This window comes from Serinus canaria, chromosome 3, assembly GCF_022539315.1.
Source record: "Serinus canaria isolate serCan28SL12 chromosome 3, serCan2020, whole genome shotgun sequence".
Classification (NCBI taxonomy): domain Eukaryota; kingdom Metazoa; phylum Chordata; class Aves; order Passeriformes; family Fringillidae; genus Serinus; species Serinus canaria.
In genome coordinates this window covers 64,321,879-64,341,700 of record NC_066316.1, presented here as the reverse complement: position 1 = coordinate 64,341,700, position 19,822 = coordinate 64,321,879, and the positions used below count along the sequence as shown (strand labels likewise).

General features: G+C 40.2%; 1 protein-coding gene across 1 annotated transcript in view; it reads right to left on the bottom strand.

Moving 5' to 3' along the window:
* Positions 1-14,961: 14,961 nt before the first annotated feature.
* Positions 14,962-19,822, bottom strand: part of MCM9 (minichromosome maintenance 9 homologous recombination repair factor) — a 47,172-nt gene continuing 42,311 nt past the window's right edge. The window contains exons 11-12 of the mRNA XM_030235507.2: positions 19,275-19,420; positions 14,962-17,166 (exon numbers count right to left, since the gene is read on the bottom strand). Coding sequence (XP_030091367.2) covers positions 15,657-17,166; positions 19,275-19,420 — 1,656 coding nt within the window. The 3' untranslated portion in view covers positions 14,962-15,656. The remainder of the gene's footprint in view (positions 17,167-19,274; positions 19,421-19,822) is intronic.

The following is a 19,822-nucleotide window of genomic DNA, read 5'->3' as shown; positions in this document are numbered from 1 at the left end:
TGCAGAAATGGAGCAGGCAGCAGCAAATCAAACTTTTACTGCCTCCTTGCCTGCAAAAGGAGTGCTGGCACCCTCTCCTGCTCCTGGGGCTGCCTCAGCACCAGCAGGGTCACGACGGAGGGCATCGCGACGTTGACGCTTTGGCAGAACAAGGGGTACATCGAGGGCACTGCCACGCTGCTCCAGCAGGATGTTCATCACCCCCACAGCTGTCTGGAGCCCTCCTGCACAGAGAGCAGCTGATGAAGAGCTGCACAGCCAGTCCTCAGGAGCTTCTCCCGTTGTGTCTCACCCGAGAAAGGGAAGAATCCCCATCAGACTGGATATTTTAGTGGCGTGATGTGACCAGGAGCAAAATGCCGCATGTCTTCTGTCCTCATTGTGATAAAAGTTGAGGGCAGCAGACATGGCTTTCTACAAGTTCCTGATGCTCAAGAAGCCTTGGGGAATTTAAGAAAATGAAAATGAAGCCAAAAGGGTTTTCTGTCCACACTTCACTTACTCAGCATTTCTGTCACTGGGCCAGCGAGGGCTGGGATCTGCTTCTCCACAGAGAGAAGGGTTTAAGAGCTGTGCAGAAGGTCCTGTTTTGTTGGTTTTTTTTCCCCCACCTTAACTGAAACAAAACATATTCACTCGAGGACATTTGTGAGGGCTATAGCATATGAATGGCACCTTCCACACCTCAGAGGAGATGAATACCTGTTAGATTAGTAGCTAAGCAGTGTCAGAAGCAAGAAAGTGGCTCAAGATCTGCAGCCATTGTTCAATGAATTTTAATAATGAGGAAGAGAGTTTAAATTTATATAATCTGCTTATCTGGGACTAGCTGACTTGACTGACCAGAAGAGGAAACACATGAAATGGAATGCATATAATGGAATAAGCTTTGCTCATTTGCTGAGCTGGAAGAAGTTTCACATGGAAATTTAGGAAAATGCACAAATATAATTCTTGTGATTTCTTTTTTTTTTCATAGAAAAGATAAACAGAAATACTTTAAATAAATGGTATACAAAAAAAAAAAAAAAAGCCAATTTCTGCCTTAAAATTTAGGTTGAAATTAACTTAAATATATAAAAATTGCTTTAGATTAATAGGACAGCCTAAAAATATCCTTATGCAGTGATATCATTTTAGTGCTCAGGATTGTTAAGAGAGAAAACAGAGGAATTCCTAACAGAAGGGAATGAAAATCGTCAAAGGATTTATATGCTAACAAATAGGATTCTACCAAAGACCATGTATTTCAGAGAAGAGCACCATCTGTCACCCTCATCCACAAAAAGGAAAAAAAAAAAGACAATAAATAAAAACAGATTTTGGAGCTCCCTCTGCTGGAAGCAGTTTCTTTTCGTTTGCTCTCCCTCAGTGCACTTTCCATGAACACTTGAAAAAAACCACCACCTTTTCAGCTATAAACTGCACGTTTCACTCTATGTGTGATATCAAGGAAGAAGAGATTTCTTTCCTCTTTACACAAGAAGATCAAATACACATAGACCAGTACTGCTCACTCCACAACTGGAAAAAAAACACAAACAGGATTTAAAGATTGACTGTACTACCAGTGGGATTTCTTTAGCTTTTTTTCTCCTTTTTGAACATACAAATACTTACAAAGCTTCTCCCACCACAACCCTGATCCTCTGTTTTCTCTCTATCAAATCAATAGGGAATCAGTAAATCACTGTTTAAAAATACAAAAGGGCATTCTCAGTAACATTGCTGCAGGAACAAGCCTCACAAATATCATGTCAAACACTGTAATTATTGCACATGAGTAATAACTCATGAATAACAGTTGTTATTATTATTACACATGAGCAATAACCCACGGCAGTCATGCAGCAGAGCTGGCACAGCTGTGATTAAGTTCACACCTAAAATTGTATCTGTAAATGCAATTGGGCAGTGCCCCAAATGCCTGGTTTAGCTGTGGGTGCCCTGCAAGACTAACATTTTGGGATGAGAGCTTGGAGCCTGCTGGAAGTGTGTCAGCTCAGGCAGGATGCTGTTTTAAACAGCTGTCTTAGAAGGGGATGAAGCACGCGGTGGAAGGAGATTTCTTCTTTACCAACCACAAAACGCCTTCCTCCGTCGGGTCTTTTGTCAGTTTTTATCACCTTTGTCCTTTTTTCTTCCAGCCTTTTGTCTGCAGGCAGGCAAGGCCCTGGCTTCAGCTACCCAGTGTATCAGCTGCTCTGCTCAAAGCATCACCACTTAGCTCAGTGGCTGCCTAGCCAGGCTGGTGTGTGACACACTTGGCACAGCTCACTGGCAAGCCTGGGGATGCTCAGCTTCACAGGGATTCTTAAAAAAACCCAGCATGCTCATCGTATGAGATCCTGCATATGCACATTTATGTGTGTGCATTCTGTATAGAATGGGTACAAACCCATGGTGGAGGAGATGAGAAGTGAAAGAGCAGCCTTGGGGACATGCACAGGTGCATCAGGTATGTGCTTTCAGGAGACAGATCCAGGCTGAAAAGAGCTGTGTAAAAATAAGAGCCATAAAAGCTCAGAATCGTTGATTGAGGTTACGAGGGCAGCACTAAAGAGTGAAAAATGATGTGAAAAGTGAAAAAATGGGGTCACTGAGAAGGAATTGAAGGTGGGACAGCAAAGGCAGGAAGGAGGGACAAGGGAAGAGTGCCATCACATCTCACAGTCCCTTTTCTGAGAACTCCCCCCTCTCCCCCAGCATCAACCTACACAAAAGGAACATGAAAAGTCACTTTTTTCCTTTTCTAGACAAGAAAAAGAGGTGTCTTATGCTTTCTAGCTTCTTGATACTTGTCATCATTTATTCCCCACAAGTACAAGCCTTCCCTTTTAATGTTGGGTTTAAATACTTTGCTGCAAATCTGAAAACTCTGTGTGATAAATTTTGCTCATTAACATTATTCACTGCTATATTGATGTAGCAGATGTAATGATACCAACAGGTCCAACCCACTGCCAGCCAAGGCACTGCTGCTACAAATTAAAGAGAGAGTGGCTAAAATCAATATGCTACTGAACAGACCACATTCCACCTTAATAATTACATTAGACTGATAAATTTGTAATATTATTTTAGTGACACTTGTTCTTTGACCATAAGATTATGTCTGATAACTTCATTTAAATTTACTTAGCTTACTCTGTTCAAGAGGAGTAGTAATAAGGATGTAATCTCCAGGACAGCTGTTAAAGACTAATATTTATTTCTTGGGTACAGTTACTTACAGAGGATAGACTTACAGAAGGCTCATACCATTGCTTAAGGTTAGGGGTCAATGTGCATTAATTCTAGGAATTTCATCCTTTTATCCTACCTCTCTCTTTAAGTCTCAAGTGAGACAACTATTTAAAGTATCACCTTAACACTTCATCACAGGAGAGGAATGAACTCAAATAGTGAGGACAGGATACATAGAGTGAGTCAGAAGAGTGGATTTTTCCCTCCAGTCAGTCCTGATTCTCCCTAGCATGCAGACTAACAATTGTTTCATGTCTTCAGGGTACTATTTTCACGGCTGCTGAGCTGGGTCCATTCCTGGGATCCCCTTGGATACAGCTGGTGGCTGCAGCTGCCAGCAGCTGCTCAGGCAGACTGCAGCTTGGAGCACCACAGCACAGCCAGCAGAAAGCCCCAGGGAACAAAAGGCTGCTGTTCCCAAACAGGTGTTTTCCCCTAACCTCCCATCCCCATGTTCTATTCCCAACAAACAAGCATGGCTCACAGTTATATTTTGTCTCATGGCCTTTCCTTTACATCTGGCTTTGGGAGTTCTTTTGCCCTGCTCAATCAAATCTATGGGTGGGATAGCCCAGGAAACAGATCTGCCTGAGAGAGCCTGAATGCTAATTGATGGACTGACCTCTAAATCCATGGAATGATAGGATTTTTTGGATTGGAAGGGACTTGAAAGGTCATCCAGTTCCAAGCACCCTGACGTGGGCAGGGACAACTTCTACTACACCAGGCTGCTCAGGTCACATCCAACCTGATCCTGAATCCAGGTACAGGAGTATATGGGACTGTAGTCTATACTGCTGCCCCCAAAATACTGTGGGTATTCTTCAGAGAGGCCATGGCACAGGGAGGATGCCTTATTTTCAAGTTCTGCTGGGGATGGCAGCTGTGCAAACCCATAACAGATCAACCGAGGCCCACACTGGTCATTTCTGAAAAGCCAGAAGAGGCAAACAGATATTGCCAGTTCAGGGGTAGATGTTGGTGGTGTTGTTGTTGTTGCTGTTGTCGCCATGTCCAGAGGGTAAACTCCTGGTAGTCACATTACACAGCAGCAGCTAAATTTGATTTCTTATCAATAATTCGCTTTCTGTTTTGTAGACACCAAAAGAAAAAGGACCTACTTGCATCCTAGATATTGACTAACAAAAATAAGGATTATAAAGAGTGTGACAATATGGGTGACAATAAGGGACAAGAATTCTTTAAGGAAGTTGGTATCAGATGCTGATATATCAGCAGTTTCTGTCTGATTACAAGTCTTGGAAGACTACACAGTGTAGAACATACTTTGGAAGAGGAGAATGGAGAGTCCACACTGGGCAAGTTATCAGCTCACATGAAAGAGAGATGCTGACTTTTCATTTTGGCAGGTTTATTCTCACACCAGTTCCTTAAGAAACATCCAGTTCCAAGAAGCTGAAAGAATACAGAGGAAAACCATCTATTTTTACTCCAGTCATTTTTGTCATCACACCCCAGAGCTTATTGTCTGAGTGAGCATAAACTGCGTAATGCTGTCTAAAAATAAGCACATGCACAATATTTAGTATCAGAAAATAAATTTCTTTAGTGCAGGAAGAACATGTTAACTGCTATTCTTACTGATTCCATCAAGCTTTAAAAACTAAACTTAGCTGAGTTTAAGTTAGTTTTCCTTTCCAGTCTATTTCTCACAGATTCTCCTCTATTCTCTCCCCAGAAGATCACCAGCCTCATCATCAGGACATTCTGCAACCTGAGGCAACAGAGAAAGCATAAAGTTTTCACATCCCAAGATGTAATGAGCTGCAGTGAAGGAAACAGGCTTCCTGTGACTTCCCCTTGCAATATCATGAACGAGAAGGTTCCCAGTGGAGTCACTTTCCCCTCAATTCTCCCATCAGACTTCAGCCATATGGGGAAGAAAGGCTGTTTGACACTGTTAAGTGTCAAATTTACCTCCCCCAAAAGCAAAAAAAAAAAGATGATGAATATGTCAGGGACTGCATAAGAATAATCTTAAGAAGGAGTATTATTAACCAAGATCTTACTTTGTGAGGGGGTGCTCTATCCCCTATGTTTCAGGGGATTTCATAGCTGAATTCCTGACAGAATCTTGTAGTGCTGCCTTCCAGGGGTGAATCCAGATTTTTCCCAGGAAATCAAGCATATGGACTAATGAAAAGGGATGTGCATGTTAATATCTAAACAGGACTAAGATGGGATGCCTTTGGGGCACATTCCTAGATCTGGACACAGAAAGTGCTCTCATGTCCTATAATTTAGACATAGCTGAAAGTACCTAAGGAACACCTGCAAATTCATGTTGCATGCACCCCAAAAATGTTCTTTCACATCACTTTTTTTATGATTTATCTAGTCAGTTTTTCCAAATTGCAGCCAGAAAAAGCCATCCATATGCTTGCAGAATATCAGCTTGGAAAGCCACCCCTTTCTTCAGCTTCTGCTTGGTCTTATAATTGAGCTAATACAATAAATAGTGTAATTCTGACTGCCACTTTATTTTCTGCATGAATTTCAGCATACTGGTTTTGATTAATTTAAAACCCAGTGTCTGTGCTTCTGCTCTCTCCTAGCAAATAGACATTCCAGATCCAGAAACAGACAGTTAAATTTAATAAACATGTAATGCTCATCTCCTCTACAATTTAAGCTGACACCATAACCCAATTAAGGTTTTTGGCATCACAAACACTCTCAGTTTAGGAAGGGTGGTGGTTCTGTGGCAAGTAATAGGAACCAGATATTGCTTGTATTGTTTGTCTGGTTTAGACATCTCAAATAAAACAGTTTGGAGGCTCCAACAGTGGCAGTTTGGATGAAGAAGTAAAATTAAATTAGACCAAGAGCCTATCAGCAATATCAACCTGGGGACACTGTGAGTTCATGAAGCAATTGTTTTTATGTAGTTTAGATTCCCTGATATGAGTTCAGCATGTTAAGACTAGAAATAAACATTATATGTGGATTTTTTTTAAACATGTGTATGATGTTTAGATTAAATCCCTGAAATTTCCTAATAAAGTAGATAAGGTGCTTCCTATAATTAATCTTATAAAATTAGTTAGTGATCTGAAGTTAACATATCCATCACTCATGAACTTCCAATAAAGCCTGTTGGGAACATAGTTTTAACTCGGATATATGAGGAATATCTTTAAAATAAAGCACACTAACTCACTGACACTCTCCAAAGAAACCATCTTGAGTCCTGAACAGCGAGTATAAACAGAGTTCATTTACTCAGAATGGGAATTGTTCAGTGAATGAATATTGAACTGTTTAAAATCTGCATCTTGTGTCTCTGTACAAGGCACAGAGCTAGCAAACACACGGCACAATGGGATACAGCACCTAAAGGTTTATCTGTACTGGAATACCTCTGTATCTGCAGGCACCTGTGATATTTGTGTTTACTCACTCATAAGAGGAAGGGAATCTCTGGAGTGACCCCAGTGGTGCACTGTCCCCTTCCAAGACAGCCTAATGCTTGTTTAATGTGAGACCTGCACTGATGACACTGCCACTGCCACAGTCTCTCTATGGTCACTGACAGCTGAACTCTCTGCTGGAAGCACCTGCACAAGCTTTCCTCAGGGATCTGCTGGTGGGCAGATTGGCAGTGTCTTCAGGCTTGCATCTGGATGTGACACAGAATCACAGAGCCACTAAGGCTCTGGAAGGCTGGAAAGGACCTCCAAGATCATCAAGTCCAACCTTTGACTGAATACCACCATATCAACTAGACCATGGCACTGCCACGTAGTCATTTCTTGAACACTTCCAGTGGTAGTGACTGCCACTTCCTTGGGCAGCCCATTCCAGTGCTTAACCACCCTTTCAGTGAAAAAATTCTTCCTGATGTCCAACCTCAACCTCCCCTGCATGTCTGGAACCTGTGCTGAAGTGTCAGATACAGGCAAGTTGCCCAGGCCCTGGTCCTGCTTGGACCACAAAGCCAACAGCTGGTTCCCAGCACAGCTGAGAGCCAGGCTCAGCCAGCAGGGTAGAGGTGCCTGCTGGGAGGAACTGCCAGCAAAGCAGTGAAGGCCCACTGATTAAGAAACTGTTGAAAACTTTTAAACTGAAGTTAAAAGCAACCAGGATTGTATTACAGATACAATCCAGATGCTGGAGTTTCAATTTGCACCTCACATTAGTGCAAGGCAAAAAGCCTTGATAATTCTGTCCCCAGATCCCAGAGGTCCCAGCCCAGCCTTGCTGATGAGCTGGCTGTCATCACTTCTGGGGGTGTTAGATAAGTGTGGCAGGGAGCAAACTGGCTGAATTCTGTGGAGTTTTAATCACCCACCAAAGAAGCATTTGAAAGGCAGGAAGCATTAGAGTTCAGTAACAAACTCCTTAGACAAAAGGACCACCAGTAAAAAGCTGGGGAGTGGTAGCTACTTCACCAGAAACCTGGAGCAAAGAAATACAAATATTACCAGGTACAGAAAGTTTGTTACTATTGTCTTACCTTGGAAGAAGGAAGTTGGCAAAGACATAGGGTGCAGAGAAGTTGCCAATACCCCTCTAAAGATCTTGGACTATGGTACTGGTCAAAGCTGTTTGATTTTAACTCAGAAAGTTTTGTGGGCTGCTATGAGAAAAAGAGAATAACTTTTTTTTTCCCCAGAGAGAAGAAAAGTCTCCCACCATATTATCCAAGGAGAGTTTTCAAGAGCATTCAGCTTGAACCTGGATTGCTACCAATTAAGCTCATGTTAATCAGCTTAATGTCCATGCTAATGCATAAGCATGTTATTGAGGAAAGGATGAGAGGTACCAAAGCCATCCTTGCCTTGGACACTGCTGACAAGGAGCTTTAAATTGTGCATCTGCCAGTGATAATACATTGTGCTGAGTGGGTATTTATTGTCCCTCCAATTCCTTTTCCTGAAAGAAACAATTAAGGATAGAAGCAATCCCTTTGCTAACTACATTAGCAAAGAGACCTGGAGAACACCAGACCAGCTCATTCTGCAAGTACGTGGGTTTTCAGTCTGAGATTTTGACAGTGAAATAATTTCCAGTAACGTTCGTCCTTGGTCAGGACAGTTTTTTGCCCAGAGCTGAGGAAGATGTAATGCCCAAATATCCAGGTCTGTGGGAGTCCATGCCAGGGAGAACTGCTGGGGTATATTAGGTTTTTTGGCCTGATTATAGAACCATAGAATGGTTTGGATTGGGAGATACCTTAAATGTCATCTAGTTCCAACCCCCCTGCAGTGGGCAGGGATTATCTTCCACATTCTTTAAAGCTCCATCCAGCTGAGACTTGGCCACTGTGCTCACCACTTGACAATCTGTGCTCACCATCCTCACAGTGATGAAGTTCTTCCTCATATCTGATCTAAATCTATCCTCTTTCAGTTTGAAGCCATTCTCCTCTGTCCTGTCACTACTGTCCTTGTATCAAGTCCCTCTCCAGCCCTCTTGCAGCTCGTCTTTAGGTACTGGAAGGTGCTCTAAGCTCTGCCCAGAGCCCTCTCTTCTCTAGGCTGAACAGCCCAAATTCTCTCAGCCTGTCTTCATAGGACAGGTGTTTCAGTCCTCTGATCATCTTTGTGGCCTCCTCTGGACCTGCTCCAAACAGGTTCAGAACCTCCATAGGCTGGGGGCCCCAGAGCTGGATGCAGCACTGCAGGTGGGGCCTTGCCAGAGTGGAAGAGAAGAGGGAGCATCACCTCCCTCCACCTGCTGGCCACTCTTCTTTTGATGCAGCACATGAAGAAAGCACTCCATAGCTGACTCCATGCTCCATGTTCCTTCAGTGCATTCTTAAAATTGGAACCAATTCTAAAAATAAGAAATCATGGTGTGACCCAGGCCAGGGCACTCTGTTTAAATATCATATGGCTTAGTTTGGAAAAGAGTATTTAAGGTCAAAGTTTGTGTCTTCATCATGGCTTACTGTTAAGTGCAATGGTTTCAGGTAACAAGGGCAGTGCTGACATTCAATATATTAAGAAAGAGTTTAGCATATCCTTTGATAATTTGAGATTCTTACAATTATACTATGGTTATTTCTTCCAAGAAACAGTGGTACTCAGAGATATTTTAAATTACATTTTTAGCACGTCAGGAGAGTATTCCTACCCAAGGAAATGTGATATAATTTTGCTCTTGTGATTCCTGGGACCAGGGAAGAAGCAGTGCAGACAGCCATCGTGCTCAGTGACTGATGAGTATTTTTCTCAACAGTCGGCTCCAAGGACGTTTCCCTCAACAAAAAAATGATTTAAATTTTGGAGCTCCCTCTGCTGGTTCTATGGCAACTTTCAGGCAATCACTTTTTCTTTTCTTTGATTATTCATTATCATTTAAATAAATAACTTCAGGTATTATGTTTAAAAAAATAAAGTTACTACACTGTTTATTGAAGCACGTGTCTCTGGTGGCTGATGTTATATCAGAGAAAAATCTGACATTCCTCTAACAAAAAGAGGAAAGGTTTCTTTTTTATGTCTAGTTTCAGAACTTGCAAATGCACAGTCTAAAGCATGCAAGTGTTTAGTGGGAGCATATATCCCTGACACCATTTTTCCACAGATTCCTAATATGTGTGCATTCATGCTATGTGACTGCTTTTATACATGTTAGAATCTGCCTCACTAACAAACCTCACCTTTATCTGCCTCACCTTTACAAACAGGTAAATCAGGAAGGCAGAACTCGTGAAAACACTGCACAAAACAGCACAAACTCATCCTTTATGCACCTCATTTAACTGTTATATGGTAGAGAAATTCCCTTATTTTTATGCAAAAAAATTTTCTTACTGTCATGTATGTAAATGGCACTAAAGGGCTTGAGCTGAGAGTTTGCTGTTCTAAGATTGCTCACTGTATCACACAACACAATCACATGGGTATTTCATGTGCACCTGTTTAAAAACCAGCCAAACAACAGAGAGAGCTCAGACATCAGGAACAGACCTTGTCCAAGGTATTGCTCAGGTTTCACTGTCTTCATTACCTTTAAAGAGAGCTCAGGGTCCTTAACTTTAAAAGGTAAAATTAAATTCTATCCAAGCATTTTCTGAATGGCGTCTGAAAACAGATTGTACAACTTTTCTTCCTGTTTTCTTGTAGCTAAAACACACTGGTTTCACAGTTAAGCTGCCACAAATACCAACCAACCTGAGCTCTGCACATCAATTATATTCTACAAAAAAAAATGTTAACAGTGGAGGTATACAGCACTCAATAAGGCTGATAAAATACTAATGGGAGAGCAATAATGTAATTACAGGAACGGCTGATTAAATCAAGAGAACACTTAATAGAATAAGGTAATTTCAAATCTAATGATTATATTAGATTATATCATCATTTCAGTGACACCAAGAGGTGATTAGAGATGGAACTTAAACTTTCAACTTTTTAACAATTTAATTTACATTTCTTTAACTGCTAATATAGAAAAAAACCCTTTCTCTTTTCTCTATGTTCATTGAGAGAATATAGAATATTTTCAATTACAGTTTTCTTGAAGAAAAGGATTCTCTCAAAAGATTAGAAAGGTACTTAGTTCTGAATTTTGACAGCTGGATAATGGATCCATAAGTACACAGTGCTGAACTGAATTTTGTGAAGGTTATTAGAAAATTATTCCTCTGAGGTCACTGGAAATATTCCTTCTGATTCTGGCAAAAACTGGAATAACCCACTAGTGACTTTAAAGTTTTCAATCTTCCCAACATTTTATGGTGTATTTAAAATAATTTTAGCTTGGGTCTTTGTTATTTATTTAAACTAGGAAATGATCTTTCAGTGATGCTGTTAATCACTAGCTAGAGAGTATAGCAGAGACATCAGACATAAATATTCAGAAACTATAAGCCAGACACTGTAAAAAGTATTTTTTACTAAAAAAAGTCAATTTGCTGTAGGGAAATTCAGGGATAAGTTTAGGGGAAATTTATTCTAACTGAATACAAAAGTTTCTGAGGTCAATCTGTGATCCAAAAGAACCTCTTAAAAATCATGGCTGTAAAGCACACAGACATTTGCATTCAAAGACATTTTTACACCTCCACACTGCCACGAAAGTGGGAATGGAGTAAAGCTGATGTCCTGGTAGTGTTGAGTGGGAGTGAAGCTGGTGAAGCTGCATGATTCCTTCAAGTAGAGCTGTGCTTCCAGACCATGAGATGGACTAGAAGCAGAGCTGCAGGTGCAGCTCAAGTTGCTGACTGCCTCTCTCATGTTGAAGCTACAGAAGGGTTCCTTTTCTTCCTTGTGATATTTTGTTCTTTTGATATTTTGACAGATGAACGGTGGGTTGTGGCGAGTAGGTGCCTTGAATGGAGAGAAAGCTTTCCAGAGAAAGACAAGTAACATTTCTGGAAAAATGTGGTGCACTCACCTAGGATCTGGCAATGAAGATAAGCAACATAAGGATGCTGCTGAACACAGAAGATGACTACATCAGCTCCCACTGTTCTTCACCCCTGCTTTCTGTTGCCAGGGAGAACGGAGTTGGAATAATGTTGACAGCAGTAACAGGATGATTTGGAACTTGGTACCTGCTATTCAGAAGGTGCCAACACCTTGTGAGTGATCATGGTCATGCAGGTATTACTTGTATGAGCTTTTCTGTTGGGGACTGTGATGACACATACTTCTTTCCTTGCCTTTTCACATATGGTAACTCTCACATGACTACTGAGTTCAAGTTAGGAAATGTTACTGATTGAAAAGTCACTGCTCCAAAGGACATCTCTTCCTAAATGGCATTGCACAATACATCTTATTTGTACAATAACATCTACATTTTTAAACAATATGTCCTTGTTATGCATATATTGTTGTCTATGTAGTTATGCAATGATACATAGAGAAATATCATGCGCACAATTGTAATTGCACATATTGGCTCAAAATAGTCAAACTTGACAAAAACCACATTTTTACTCTTTTCTAAAAAAACTGTCCTCCTTATTAAGTAAAGGACAATGTTATTCCTTGGAACTATTAATATTCTTCTGTCTAGCAGGAAGAAAAGTATTGATAAGCAAAGGCACACCAGATACCTAAGGGAGATGACAAAATTATTATTCATTATTAATGAAGCTATTGCCTCATTCACATGAAATACAGAGCACTTAATACTCTATCTCCCTCATCTTCCCATCAATAAATACATTCTCTCCAGAATGTGATATTATATATCCTCACTTGGGACATCTTTGACATGGAATCCACAAATCAAAAGTTTCAGTTCAGTTTGACTTTGCCTTGTCTTTGGCTTTAGCTCACTTGGTTTTGTAATCCTGGTGCACATCACATTATGATATTTAACTCATTAACTCATGTCTTCAACAAGAATCACAATATTCAGACCACTTAAGAATAACATAAACAACAAGAAAACTCAGCCATGTAGGGTTTTCTTCTGCTTGCCAGCTATTTAGAATGAAAAGCAGCTTATGAAGGAGAATAAGACTGGCTGGAGGTCAGCACAAGAACATGTTAGCAGAGGAGCTCAGCCACGTGGCACACACTCCCTTTTCAGTTCAACTTCTGCCACTTTTTTTGTGGCATGGTTAAAAATTTTCATACTGCTGGAAAGAACTGAAGGCTTTGGAGGGAGCTGCACTGAGATTGCATGACCAGGCATATATATTCTCCTTCCATGAACACAGCTTAATAAAATACTAGTGTATTCAGTAATAATTGATTTGGTAGACCATAGACTCAGAGAGGCAAGTGATAAAACAGATAATGACTCAGTTCATGGCCAGGAAGACAGGCTGACAGGAAGTGACTCATCTGCCCCTCGACTGCACAAAGCACTCAAAAAGAAAATTCATCTGTAGGTTAGCCCAGCAGACTGCTACTGCCATAGTGCTTTAAATTCTCCAATCACCGGGCTATTGTAGCACTCAAAAACCATTAAAACTTGTTATTATTTGTGGGGGAAGTTGGTTTATAAAGGGAAAGGAAAGAAGTTAGCAATGTTCCCTGCCAAAGCACTGATAGATGTGTTCTGTAGCAATGGAAACAGTGAGGGAGAGAGTAAATCAGCAGCAGGTATCGTTTCCTTATTATTGTGAGCTCCTCATTTATCTTGGATGCTCTGAATTCATGCTATGAGTCAGAAGCAGTACCACAACAGTAGTATTTCAACTGGTCTGGTAAAGAACAATCTCAGCAGTATCTGCTTTTCCATATTTATTCTTCATGTTACTTACCCCCTTACACTTGGGTGAATAGGACCTGTTGGCAGACAGTTTGGAAAGGCAGCAGTACTTTTCCTCCAACAGTATAGAGAAGATGGGCCTTTCTGCAAGCTCAGTGGAATGTCCCTGTGCCTTGTTTTCTTTGCTTCTGAATGGGAAATCTCAAAAACCTCTGCTCAGTGAAGAATCACTGTTCCATTTCATAAAGTAGTATGCTGACTACTTCTAATCAAGGGAGTCTGAAAAGTTTCTTTTTTAATGATATACTATCTAGCATATTATCCCACAAAAACAAATCACCAGTAAGACACTAGCAAAACTGGAAAATTCACTCTACCTAAATTCTACAGTCTATGTTTGGATTTAGCTGCCTAAAACATATCCAAGTGGCAGATAGTGACCCAACCATGCTCTTTCCAGAAAGTCTGGAAAAGTCTCCAGGGCATTATCAAACTTGTCCTAATGTGCTCAAACATATTATTTTTAGGGTTAGGGAAGCTTGGCTAGTAAAGAAGTAGCTATGTTCTGGCTTTGCACTGGCCAGCCAGTAACATCCATCAAACCCAAAAACTAGGAAAGAGGATTTCTGACCGTAAAAGAGACCACACCATGCAAGTGGCTGATGCAAAAATTCAAGTAGGAAGACCATCACAAATGTTCATGGGTCCAGAATTCTTGACCCTTCTTTCAGGGCAGACACATCACCCCATAGGATACATCTTATTTTCATGGGCAATAGGTCATGGGTGCACATCAACCTCACCCTGGCACAGGAGTGAGAAGAAACATGATAGGGTGGCTCTGTGCTTTGGGAGGGAGGAGGATGAATTCCACTTGTCTTGGTTGATGGCATGTTTCCAGTGGAAGAACTACCACACAATCAGTCTGCACAGCAATGTTTCTGTCATTTTGCTGAACTCTGAAGTAAGCCAACACTGCCCTTAGTGTTCCGATAATTTCACTTACTCTGATGTACTTGGGCCTCACACTCCCTCAATTCTCTGAAGTTCTGCAGCATTTTAATTCATCTGGTTTCAAATGAGCTACTTCTAAGCAAATCAAGAGAGAATCAGATCTTTCTGCTAGCAAGTCTCCCAAGGGATTTACTATGCAGTAAGCAACCACTCCATTCTCTGTTTACCTTGCAGGTTATAACAAGAATATTCTGTGGATAATTCAAACACAGAAGAAACATACCAGGCAAGTCACTAGAAGAAAATTAAAGCTTACCTTTCTCTGTAAATATGGAATGCATTAGCAGATTAACTTCCCATTAGATAAATGTATGGCACAAGATGCAGCATGCTACAGAAGAGGAACTAGAGATCAGATGCAGTAAAACTCTAATAATAATTAAATATCCAAGTAAACACTATCTGACTCAGAACCCAGCTACACTAGGGAAGCTCTTTACTGTGCTGCTAGGTTTGAAGTGTAGTTTATCTGCCAGGGCTTAATGCCTGCATTAAAGTTACCCTGGTTACTGACAACTCCCATTCAATCACCTGAAATTCGTTGTCTCTGCAGTGGGGAAATGTGTGTTTATTACAGAGTTGGGTTTTGATAAAATGACCCAGAATACAGACACAGATATCTGAACCAGTGTATTTAAAACCAAAAGTAAAAAACAGAAACAAAAAGCTCTCAATCTATGTTTTCAACATCAGCTGTGTGGCAAATCAAAGATGAAGCAAAGTTGTCATGATATTCATAATACAGAAACATTTACCATAGCATGATGATAGATCACAATATTGGTAACTATGCTGAGAAAAATTGCACATACAGATGAACAAAATATAACAACATAGTTTGAGTGCCATCATTTTTCTGAAGTGGCACAGTCACTTTGAAGGACAAGCTGAATAATGTGTAGCTCTGAGTTTTACATGAAATAAAGGATAAAGTCAATTCAGACTGCTCTTATGCAAGATCACTTACTCTGGACACATGAACATAGCTATACAAGTCTTTAGGGTTCATCAGTTCAATCAAAACAGTGAGCTGAGATAAACAGTCTTGGGAAGAGTAGAGAAAACTAAAAGCCAAATCAGGGCTGCAGCACATACAGTTCTTGCTTATGTAAAGTATATGGCCCTTAAAGATAGTACTTTCACAGGTCCAGGATGGTTCTATGAAATGCTTTGAAAACCAGGGGCACAAGTGATAGAAGGGTAGAAGATTCAGAGGAACTGCATGTTAAATAATTGGGAGGATAGAAATTTTACGTGCTTGGATTTTTCCTAACCTCTTTATCCCAATCAAAATCTAATGTAGCATCATCCAGCTCTGCTATGGAGAAGAGAGACGTCTTTGTGACCCTGCTGGCTGTACTAGAATTTCCAAATGCAAAACTCTTCCTTTTGCTAGGATTGCTCATGTGCACCTGCAGCGCCAGGCTGTGGTTTTCCTTGCTGGTGTCATTCTTAACAGCAGGTGAGGTTTCTGATTTTGCCTCAGGACGTGATACAAAGGAGAAGGTGGACAGCCTAGCTAATGTGCTGGAGCACACCTTCTCTGTGCTTGGACCACCCAGTTTCTCCTCTGCTTCCCTTTTCTTCTCAGTGGGTGGAGGTGGCACAGCATCAAAACTGACATCAGAGTGTATTGCTGCACTTTCTCTGATCTCTTTCCCTAAGGTCCGACTCTGCCGCTCTTCTTCCCCTTTATCATCAACTGATCCTTTTTCCAAACTACATTTTCCTAAGCGAGTCAATGTCATCTTGCTTTTCTGTGGTGGGCAGCATTCTTCTGGAAGCTGCTCTCCCTGGAGCTGCTCTCCTGGCTTAAATATTGTCTCACTCGGAAAATGAGAAAATTCTTCATTTGTTTTCTCTGAAGAATGAGCAAGCTTTGTCCTTGGTCTGAAAGAAAATTTAGCTAGTTTAGCAGCTGGGGGACTTTCACTTTCTTGCTCATGGCAACTCACTACCTTTGTTTCCTTCACTACTTGATCTTTACTTCTTTTTCTTATGGAAACTGCTGTACTTTTTGCTGCTGCTGATATGCTGTTCTCTTCTCCTAGCACAGAATCTGCATCACTTGAGAGATCTGACAGGCCAGAGGCAGGTAATACTGAAGGAAGGACCTCTGCCGCGGGGTCCTGTGTACTTGTAAAGAATCCATATGACTTCTCCCTGTGCAGCCTCTTCCAGCTTCTAGAAGCATGTTGTTGAATAACTGAATCCTGCACACTAGCACTTGGTGCTGGGTCTGCAAGACTATCTTCTGAAGAAGAACAGTTGTGTTCTTCAGTCCTTTTCCTCCTTAACTTGGAAACTCTGTCCTTTTGTTTCAGAGGAGCATGCAGATCCACAGCTGCTGGTGACTCTCTTATTCCTTTTTGCTTCCTTGGTATTGAAGCAGAGCTTTCTTCAGAACTTGAAATTTTGGAAGTCAAATTATTTGGAGATATCTTGGGCACATGAGACTTCCTCTGAGAATTTTCTTCAGCATCAATGCTGCTCTCTTCCATGCTGTCAAACCATGCCAGGCTGCTTGTATTTTTGCTATTACCACGTGCTGGGTTGCACAAGGATTCTAGATGAATATTCCCTTCACAGCTGCCTTCAAGCAAAGGTGTCTGTGGCCCAGAGTTATCCCCTTCTTGTTTTGAAAGTTCTGACTGAGACCTTTGCTTTGACTGCCCAAATGCATCCTCATTTGAGCACCTTGTGGTAATACTGAAATTTGTTTCTTCAGGCTGCTGCTGGCATGAATTTTCCCTTTGCAATCTACACCATGGAAAAAAACACAATAGTAAATTAATTTTCTTCCCTTTTCTTTCTTCATTGCATTAGTGATCCATAATATGTATGACTGGTGGAAGGCTACAAATAATGCAGGTCACAAAAGTATATTATTCAGTTTCACATACAGCTCTAAAAGCTGGTGTTGCAGTCTGTAATCTTTCAGCACCTCTTACAGTAAGTGGCAGAATTTAGTGTCCCCAGTAGAAGGCAGGCAGATGGACAGAGAAAGCAACCTAAACCTAAACTACATTTCCTTGGGAAACCAAACAGAAAAAAATAAAAATGACACAAACAGCTTTGCACTAGTGACAATCATTGCTAGAGTCCCTTGCAGGTTTTACACATTCTGTAAGTCTATCTTCTAGAATAGGAACCTAAATAAATCTTATCCTGAGCCAGGTAAAGTCTCACATGAGTTATTGGAATGGAAAATCTGGGTATTACCTGGAACAGTGGTTGGTTTGGGGTTTCTCTCATAATCACTATATACTCAACATGTCAAAAATGTGAAAGAATGAAAGCATCTCAAATCACTTATAAAACTTAATCATCACTGTCTTTGGCTCTCAGCATTATCAGGGCCCTCCAAAACAACAGAGGTGCTTGAGTGAGGGTTCCTTCCAATCTCAGAATAGCTGATGTTCTGTTTATTGTACCTAAACATGTATTTTCCAGTCTGGTTTTTGCTAAACAGTTTCTCTGCTCTGGGAGAGATATAACACTATATAGACATGTATAGACATGTTTAGAATAATTACTATAATTGTTTACTAACATGTATATTAAATTAAATTTTTAAATGGAAGGTGGCAGAAATTATATGACTCATCAGGAAGGGATGAGATATATGATGCATGCTTGTTTTATTGAAATATAGTTTAGGGGGAATGCATGGAACAAACCTTGCAATACAGAATGGGTTGTTTTAAAGAGGCCATTAATTTAGCATTCCTGAAGCTGTTTAAGAGAGAGAAGAAATCAGCTTAATTTGCAGCAGAGGCCATTTGGTGGGATATTGGGAAAACCTTTATGGGCATTGGGTGGAGCAATCATGGAAGAGACTACAGAATGGCAACAGAAAATCCTCATCATTAGAAGGCTTCAGAGCAGATAATGTGAGCTCCTGCCAGGAAGGTCAAATGCAGCCTTGATCCTCTCTTTGTATTTGATCTCCCATCCCATCCTGCATTTCTATGACCCCTAGAATTACCTCTGTTTTAAAACCAGCTTTTGTCTGTCTGTGGAAGATATCTCACTTTCATCTGTTTATGTTGGCTCTGTGGTTATTTAACACATCATTACTATAAGTTACAAAATAAGTCTCAAAAATATTCAAAGGAAAAGTGAATTCTCCCAGATGTTTCCATTAATTTTAACAAAATTAATCTTTTATCTTCCTTTAACAGTAAGGAAAAACACGTTTCTTTAAAGCTTAATCTCATTTGAGGAAGAAAATGTGAGTTTTTTATTTGATTTTTTAAGTTTTATTTCCTTCCAATTCTAGGGTTTTTCTCTCGGGTTAAAAGTTAAAAGTATTCATTAAAAGGTTTCTATTAATAACAACAAATAAGTTTCCCAAAGGTTATTGCAATGAGATGAGAACTAGAGATGCAACAGTGAAAATTCCAGCATGTAAAAAAGAAAAATCATCTAAAAGAACAGAACTTTGATTCAGGCTTACATTTTCCATTAACAGAAAGGGAAGAATCCTGACAAGCCCAATACAAAGGTGGCTTAAAAAAATTATGAAGCAGATCTGCTGTATTTTACCGAACAAGTAGCAAAAAAGTTATATAAAATTATTTGCTCAGCTACAGAATCTAGTATTTTGACCCTAAGAAGCACTTTTGAAACTTATCTGAGTATCTAATATTGAGATATGAGTTGGGAACTCATTAAAATGTTTGTAAATTCTATAACCGAGAGGCAAAAGTGATCTTGTGATGATCTGGGAGTGCTGCTTTAAAACAGCTACTTTAAAACAATCTCCCTGATTAACCATGTCCTGTAAAGAAGGAGTCCCTTGCAGAACCTATTGTGAAACAAATTGTTTCCCTTCTGAGTTAGTTTGTTACTTTGTGTATTACAACCTGTCAAGTCTTTGTAGCTCCTTGTGCAGAAGATCTTTCAGCTCCAGCCGCTCCAATATGATTTCACACTGCGTTCGGTATTGCTCCATTGGATTTTCTGGAAATGAAGTGTGCAAGGCATTGATGCCTCCAAGAAGTGCACCCCCCTATGGCACCAAGGAGATTAAAAAAAAAATAATAAGAAACTACCTTTATTATTAAACATCAAATTAAAACAACAGAGACATATTATCTGAAATTCTCTCATAGATATTTTAAAGCTTAAGGTAGCAAATATTTGCTAACTGTATCCACACAAATAACCCTATTAGATTGCTCACATGGTCAAAATTACTCATAAACATAAAGCAATTACATGACCAAGCCTGCAGTTTACTCATACTTGCTTATTTCTATTCACACATGGAATGGGAAGTCCACCTAAAGCTTGAGAACGTCATGACTGAAAATGAAAATTAAGATTGAAGATATTTTCCACATACCTTGTAAAAATTGTGCCCATGTGAGGAATTATTTTAACTGAAGAAGTTCTGACTGCTAGAAGTTTT